Below are 8,636 nucleotides of genomic sequence, written 5' to 3'. Positions count from 1 at the left end.
TTTTAAACAAGTTAAAAAACACCAAGTATTGGAGAACAAAACCTTTGGAAAATCGTAAGAAGATTCTTTGTTACTCTCCTCTCAATCCGTCTTTGATGCACTTTTGTGCTCTGGTGGATTTTCTGATGAAGAAGTGTTGTTGCTAGGACGACGGTTCTCTGGAGTAGCTGGAGGAGGAGCTTCCCCTTGTTCAGCAAGATTCTTGACAAGGTTCATGATTGTGGGAACAAACTTTGCTGATATCGAAATGAGCCCTGGAAGCTAAATAAATCATATGTAGCAGCAATATCATATGAGTATCATTATCAAGAATTCTTAAAAAACTACTACTACTACGTTATTTGGAGGTTGAGAAGATTGGTAGAATACTTACTGCACCATTGCGAAACTCGCCAGGGATATCCAGTTGCGTCCAGAGGGCTTTCAGAAGTAAGAAACCAACAAACAAGACACCAAGATAGAGAGGGTTTCTGTCATAGTAAGAAGCAAAGAGTTTTCAGAATCTACATGCCATTCATCAAATATAAAACATTCAATACTAGCTTTGATGGACCTTAGAAGAGTCATGAACTCGTTGAATCCAAGTATGATCAATGCAAAAATAGCCCATGGAGGGGGTAACCAGTTATTACCACGCTTATTCGCTTCCTAAATTAGTATAACCAATTAGTATTCATAAAAAAAAAACATAGCATAGAGCAAACGTGCGAGTAAAGTAACCATGCCTGTGCAGATATGGCTTGAGTCACTGTATACTCTGTTTCTGTCTTGAACTGTCTCCATATAGATTTACACTGGACCGGTGTGATCAAAGTTCTTGATGATGGAATCTACAAAAAAATATTAAGATCAAGAATCAACTCAAGTTACAACACGTTGGAGCAGAGTCAAACATACCTCATCCCAAGTGCTTGAAGCCAATGGATCAGATGCTGTAATGCTTTTCTTAGACGTTGTTGAATCCAAAAGAGCGACAGTTAGTGTCTTCTCGATGTTATCGGTTTCATCACTCAATCGCATTACAGCCATTACTGAGAGCAACTTCAAGGACTGAAACAAATAAACCATAAGAAAGTGTTTAAGACTTTCTCTCAAGACTTGTAAACAAAACGGTGAGAGGAATCCAAAAACGTACAGCTGATCTAGCTGCTTTAGTAATTGCTCGAAGATCTTCTTTTCCAGTCCAAACTCGTGGCATTGAATCAGCATCATTGCTGAAGATTGTAGCAAACCTGAAGAAGACAAAAGTAAGATTCAAAACTTAAGTGTTGTTTTAGACTAGTTTTGAAAAGGTTGCTATATATTATACCTATCTTTCATACGCATCAAAACCTTTCCAGCTTCTTCCTTGGCCTTAGATTCTATGACACCTCTTGAATAATCTTGAAGACTCTTCACCATTTTGTCTCTTGTTTCTTCTTCAATATCAAAAGCAGCTAATGCACTACTGAATCCAGAAACAGCAGATTCGGTTTCACGTCCATGAAGCTTCTTTACTGTTGTCCACGTTTGATCACTCGCTCCTTCCAACAGAGCTTCCACCGGTTCTGACAATGCTGTATGAAGCTTTGTCTGCAAGCAGAAACAAAAAAACTTGACTTGACTTGCCACCCAAGCTTTCTTTATTCTTTATTTTACCTCGTATTGACTGGTAAGTTCAGATAACTTGGAAGCCCGGACAGAGGAAACATGAGCCTCAATGTCACGGACTAACTTGTCCCTCACTTTGGCTGTGTCCCAGTTAGCTTGTTCGATGATGGCACCTGCACACTCTTCATCGAACTGGTCCATGCAAGCCTTGAGCCAAGTAGTGGAAGCTGAAGAAAACCCTTCACCAATTTCTAAAGCTTTATCAAAAGAGGCCTTAAACTTTTCAAGCATCCCCCATCTTATGTGTCCTAACACATCTTGAAACGCTGGATTCACAAGCTGTACCATAAAATAACAGTGAGGAAATCATATAAAATATCACAACTGTATTGTATTGTATTACTTGGAGAAGTTTTTCTTCAAGCTGATGTCTCTTTGAAGATCTAACACCTTCATCAAAGAATGTAGCCTCTCCATCATATCTAACAAAAGAAAATGGGTGTAGTGATCAACATAAAGCCTTGCATCTCATAAACCAAATTAGCTTTTAAAAGATATAGAAAGTTGCTTTGTGTGATTAGAGCTTGGTATGTGCTTACTCTGATAAGCAAGAACCAAGAATAGAACTAAGCCTCTTTCCAAAACCAGAAACTGGACCAGCTTGCACCTCCTCATCAAGTTTGCGCCAGTCCTGTAAGCAAAAGCCAAAAAAGGTTGGTTAGTGATCATAGGACTAACCAAGACGCTTCAAACAATGCAGAAGAGGCATTACCTCGTTTGTAATGAAATGAGCAAATTTCTCGTTTGAGATTTCTTCGCACCGCACAGTAGCCACCATGACCTGCAAGAAGAATAAGCTCAGAGGGAGTATGAAAACAAAGTCTTAAAGGTAAAATTGTAAGCTTACCTTGTGGGCAGGAAGGTCAAGATCCTTGTTCTCTTGATGACTCTCCAGATTTGATCAGCACTAAATGCAAAACCTGAAGCTGGAATCACTCCTCTTCTGTCTCCAGCAAGACCACCCGGTGCAATAGAATGCATGAACCGTTGTCTCAAGCTAGCAACCTAAGTTTCAAACCAAAAATGAATACGTCTGTAAAGGCATCCCAATCTATAAGAAACATGGCCTCACACACACACCTGCTCCTTGAACTGTTCTTCCTTCTCCTCATAACTAGAAAGAGCAACAACTTCAACCTAACCATCAAAGAGAGAAACAGCATGAATAATCTGTAACATAACATAGTTCTAGCTGTGACATTACATACGTTGAAGAAGTCACTCATAGGAGTTTCTTTGTGTGCCTCAGGCTTTGGAACAGAGTCCCATATCTGTCACAACGAAGAACAAGTCATTGATCAGCTTCCTTACTATGAATCATTTGAAATAAGCTGAACGCCACTTCTTTTTTACCTTCTGAATATCTTCCCTTAAGACAGGCTCTAAGTTTTCCAATGGCGTCTGCACCAAAAATCACATCAACAAAACAAAGTATGTTACTGGATTGTAATGTATATAGGAAAAAAAGAAAAGAGTGTACCCTGGTTTTATCTCGTATTACAAACAGCATTGTTGTTTTACGTGGACTAAACAACCGCATCATAACCTGTTAAATGCAACTCCAAAGATTCAAGACCCATAGGAAAGAAGATATCTTTCGATACACTTAAATAGTTTATAACTTTCTGAGCATCACAAACAAATACCTGAAAGACAGTTTTCAAGAGTGGTTTATTAGCAGCTTGTTCACGGCCAATATCGTGACACCACCTTAAAAGAAAACACAACACAGAGGCTGAGAATAAGTATTTCTTTTCAACAAAAATGACAGTTGATATACTATAAAGTCTCTACTACAGTCTTACATGTTGATCAAGACGATATCTGAGATAGCTAGAGCGAAAAGAGCACTTTGTTTCTCGAATGCAGTATCATCCTGATTAGCCAAAAAAGGACATCATTTATAGAAAAATTAAGCAATGTCACACACTAAACCAAAATGGCAAGGAAGAAAAAAAAACCTCTCCTCGCTCCCTTCCATCAGTGCCCTCCAAGTCCATTACAAGGGTACAAGGCTCTATACCGGCACATCTTGCAAGCCAGATACCTTTTGTGGTCTGAGATCTGTAAACAATGTCTTAATCAGGCAACAGAATTTAGCAAAATAAAAAAACATAAGCAAAAACTATCAGATGAAAGCATACCTTCCCTTAAAGGCATCCATCTCCATAAAGTTTGTTCCAAACAAATTATTCAATAATGTACTCTTCCCTGTGATATCATAAAAACTATTCTTAAAATATTCTGAATATTACAAAATTATCTCCTCTCTAAAAGAATGCATACCGCTGCTTTGGGGACCCATGATGGAGACAACAGCATAGGAGAGGCCACACTCTCCTAGCTTCACCTCTTTGATGAAGTGATCTATGCCAGAGACATTGTATGTACCATCTCCATCAATAAGCTGTACAGAACAACCTCCCTCGCTCTTATCTGTATCAATAGTGCAATGACACGAGAGAAATGACTCATTCTTTTATGTTATATAAGCATGCAGAGCCATTAATTTCTGAAACCTTAAGAATGACGATCTTTCTCATAAGAAGTGAGATACAAGACTCGTATACAGCAATCTACATGGATCTATAAGAATGATCTACATAAAAAATGCATACATCAGAGGATGGAAGTTGTGAGAGAGATATAATACCCATGATGATTCTGAGAGAGAATATTCTCAAGTGCCAATGAGAACGAAGATCAGAGCTTTCACGCTTTAGGGATCATCCTCTGTTTCTGCATGTTAGTCATTCTAGGTTAGAACTTAAAAACTATTTTTCTTTTCACTTTTTCTTGCTTGGATAAAGCAATGTAAATGAGTGAAAGTTGGGAACTTTAGATCTCTGCAAATTTGTATGGAACTCATTAAAAGCCAAACTTGAAAAAGAATTTGTATGTCATTTAATCCAGTCAAGAGCAATAATTTCTTCTATACACCAGTAACCCATTCCAAAAATAGACAAACATTCCTATTTCTAAGCCACATCTTACTAAGTTTCTTAAAATTTTCAAAAAAACAATTATGCTATATGGCTTTTTATGATTTACTTAATTTTTATATTTATAAATTAATTAAAACATTATTCTATATACAATATATTTTTTGTAAATAAAATTCACTAGGTATTTTCCTGCACCATGTGCCCATGTGCAGTAAAAAAAATTAAAATATTTTTAATAGATAAATAAAAATTATATTTAATTTTAATTAATATTGTAAATTTTCTTTTTCTTATCAATATTTTAATATAAATTTGATTTAAATAAACATTAAAATTAAGATGAAAACAATTTTGTTTATTTTAAATTATATTTAAGAATGTGCATGTATATATTTAAAATTATAATCTTAGGTACATTTTTCTATCTATTTATTTTAATTAAGTATATTAAATAAATATGTAAAAATTTCATAATTGTCAAAAATTAAAATTAAACAATATTTATAAAAATTGTAGATATATATATAAGAAACTAATGATTTTATGATTTAATTTGATTTTACGATTTAATTTTTATAATTTTCTGAAAAATGTATACATTTTTGAAAATTTTATAATTTAAATAAAATTTCGAAATTTGAAATGCCATAGTTGAATATATTTATTTTAATGATGATTTATGAGTTATTATCATATTCTAAAAAAAATCTAAAAATATAAATCGACAATAAATGTAATATATGAGTTATTACCATATTTTAAAAAGTTTACCAAAAATATAAATTAACATTAAATATAATTGTCCATGTATATTAATCTATAAGACATGTCATCAATTTTAGTAGTCATGTCATATTATTTTGTGAAAATAATTATAGAGAGGACATGTGACAAAATCACTTCTCAAATATAGTCTATGGAATTGTATTTCATCATTATCTAGTTTATTACTATTGTTTTGATCCACAATCAATTTTACAATTGTATATTTATAATCAGCCCGAAAATCGGAAGTAAGGAATCATGAGTAAGGTTTCGATAACAAACCGACTTGAACAAAATAATTTAATTCTTATAGTTCTTAAACTAGTTTCGTTCGACTTATTATTTTCGGCGCGTTCCACTAGTCTGTGACGGTAATACTCAAGCATCGATATGTGACGATTAACCTCGATTTCTCAAATGTTGAATCGGAAGTAAGGAATCGTGAATAAGGATTCGACCTTTAGCATGAATCTTATAAATGTGAGATTAACCTCGTTTTCTCAAATGTTGAATTTTTTCAAGATATCTCCGGAATATCTAATCTCCGATGAAACATATCGAACTTATTTTTCTGTAAAAAAGTGTATAATTAAATTTAGATATATTTCTTTCAATTTTATAATCAATTCATTATTAATGCATTTTTAGTCTTTTTAATCACTAATATTCAAATATTATTTAAATAAAAAACGAACAATTTAACATCTAGATATTGCATCTAAATACAAATACTAACTATAGAAACGAATAACATCTGAATGCAATATCCAGATATTGTATTTTAGATGCTACATCTAGATCGCATCAAATACAAAAACGAAGATGATCTATATATCATTGCATTTCAGGGTCGAAAATGAAAGCTCGGAACCCACATGATCATCTCTCCGTATGATGGCTTCAGACCTCCAGAGCTTACCAACTTCACAGCATCTCAAGAGCTCAACTTCGTATACACTCTTCACACCCCATGAACTAAGCAATTGCTTATCTTGGGTGACTATGATGATCCTACTCCCTGGACCAAACCAACTAAATTCATCAGCAAGCGCGTCTAACTTTTCGATCTTGTCCACGTCGTTAGCCACAAGCAGAACCTTCTTGTTCCCGAGCCTTGCTTTGATCCCGTGAAGACACATGTGAGAGCTCTTTGTGCTCATCAAGACTTCTCCTTGCATCTTGGAAAGCAACTCCTCTTCTTGTAGATGTAGTGAGATACTTCTAACGTCTTCAAGAAAACAATGCGCTTCAAAGTTGGCTGAAATGTTTTTGTAAACGTGTTTCGCGAATGCTGATCTTCCCTTGCTTCCTCTTCCCCAAATCCCACTCACTTGAACACCTTCATTTGAATTTATATCAAGTAGCGGATACAATCTCTTCATGTGTTCGTCTAAACTAATTACGTTACTGGACAACATCTTTGATATTCTCTCAGTAACTCTATCGACCAGCGTGGCATCATCTTCCCTGAAATGAAAAAAAAGAAGAAGATTTTAGAGCCTAAAATTTTGTATCCAACATATATATAAATATGGTCTCGTTATAGAAAGTTTACGAATTCTTTGAACAAACGCCGGAGAGAGTAGCCAGTCTGTTCAACGCAACCCTCCACGAGTTGACTCTCTGAATGCTATGTCTCCTCTCGTGTTTCTTGAACTGCTTCACCAATTTTCCCGTCTGTCTCTTCAGGTCATTAGGTTCAACCTCGTAGAAAACAGGCACCACAGTGAGCGATTTTTCTTTCTCGAGTTTCAAAATCATTACAAGCTCTTCGAGACACCAGAAAGAAGCTGCATAACTCGGAGAGACCACAACTACAGCGATTGTCGATCCTTTGATGGCTTGGACAATGACTGGTGCAATCGAACGGCCACACACCAGTGCGTTGTCGTCTTTGAAAGCTCGAATGCCTTTGGCCTCTAACTCCTTGTACAGAAAACTGACGAAGTTCTTGCGAGTATCTGCGCCTCTGAAGCTCAAAAAGACGTCGTATTTTTGAGGAGTGATAGACGAAGACGATAATGACATGGAGTCGAATGGTCGTCCAGAACTAACTTTTCTCTTGAAGCACGATACTGTTTGTAATATCGTGTTCATATTTTTGGCTCTTGCTCTTTTGGTTTCGGTACCTTATTCTTTTTGTTTCAAAGTGACATATTTATAGTAGGGGGTTGGAAGAAAGAAAAACACTTTATTTTGACTTTTGTTTGAAAAGGGAAAAGGTTGTATATGTTTCCAATTTTAGGGTCAACACAACATAATATTTGATTTTAGTCGCTACTTCCCCGTTCCCCGTTGCTCAAAAAAAATCGCTACTTCCCCAGTACGAAGTTAAGTTAATCAAAAGGAGTTTAGGTCTGGGATCCTAATCTTTCTCTAGCCTCGAGGCAACCTTTGATAATACAGATAAAATTTATAGTTATGAGGCTAGGAGCATAAAAATACTATAACTCTTGCGTTTAACCTGTAGCCTACCACATTTGGTGGTAAAGTTAACTTGATTTTTTTTTGTGGTGTATTTATAGAAAGAATGGAACTTTTAAAACAAATACATAAGAGAATTTGCAAAGTGTACAAGTATGGTCAAAAATTTTATATAAATTAATAGATTTGGAACTATAATATTTTATTAATTTATAGATTTATTCAAAAAAATTTGAAACACATATATATTGAATTATATATTTATGTCGCAAGAAAAATAAATTCATACAATATATAGATTCAATTTTACAAATACAAAATTATTTTGTTCTTATTCAATTATTTGGTATATATAGGATAGGTATTGTAAACAAAGATGCATTTTGATGTAATATGATATAAATAATAAAAAGTGTTAAGAAAATTGAAAAGAGATTTCATTGTAAATAAAACATAAGATAATGTTATATTTATATACATAAATTATTTATTTATGTTTATAATGAGACCGTATATTTTTAGTTTTTATTATTTATCAAGCTGAATTAAATTTTTATTGATCTAATTCAAAATAGTGAAATTTTTTAATTTATCATAATTATTAATTTATCAAATATTAATTTATAGAAATGTTTTACACAATCAATTATTAAATGCTAATGTATAAAGAGATCCGACATTCTTGTTCCGATAAAGTTATTTATGGATTATACTAATTAATGTAGAAAAAATCTTACATGAGATTTTTATCATAATGTAACTAAAACTGCTTGATGTGGATCTATTAAACGGTATAGTATGATGTAATCAGATGTGAATTTTATAAAACATGTAAATTTGGTAGTTGTAAAA

General features: G+C 33.9%; 1 protein-coding gene and 1 pseudogene across 1 annotated transcript; both read right to left on the bottom strand.

Moving 5' to 3' along the window:
- Positions 1-81: 81 nt before the first annotated feature.
- LOC130497493 (protein ROOT HAIR DEFECTIVE 3 homolog 1-like) lies at positions 82-4,477 on the bottom strand (annotated as a pseudogene).
- Positions 4,478-6,161: 1,684 nt separating this feature from the next.
- Positions 6,162-7,478, bottom strand: LOC130497518 (TMV resistance protein N-like). The gene is made up of 2 exons (XM_056990389.1): positions 6,916-7,478; positions 6,162-6,827 (listed from the first exon to the last, which is right to left on the bottom strand). Exons 1-2 carry the CDS (start codon positions 7,455-7,457, stop codon positions 6,188-6,190), a joined length of 1,182 nt encoding a protein of 393 aa, XP_056846369.1. The 5' UTR covers positions 7,458-7,478; the 3' UTR covers positions 6,162-6,187.
- Between the last annotated feature and the right edge of the window lie 1,158 nt (positions 7,479-8,636).

Source organism: Raphanus sativus, chromosome 7 (genome assembly GCF_000801105.2).
Source record: "Raphanus sativus cultivar WK10039 chromosome 7, ASM80110v3, whole genome shotgun sequence".
NCBI classification, from domain to species: Eukaryota; Viridiplantae; Streptophyta; class Magnoliopsida; order Brassicales; family Brassicaceae; genus Raphanus; species Raphanus sativus.
Note: the sequence above shows the minus strand (reverse complement) of the source record. Positions and strands in the feature narration are given on the sequence as shown.

Coding starts and splice junctions, on each gene's coding strand:
- LOC130497518 (XM_056990389.1), bottom strand. CDS start 7,457: ATGAACACGATATTACAAACAGTATCGTGCTTCAAGAGAAAAGTTAGT. Junction 6,828..6,915: donor GGCGTTTGTTCAAAGAATTC/GTAAACTTTCTA, acceptor TTTTCATTTCAG/GGAAGATGATGCCACGCTGG.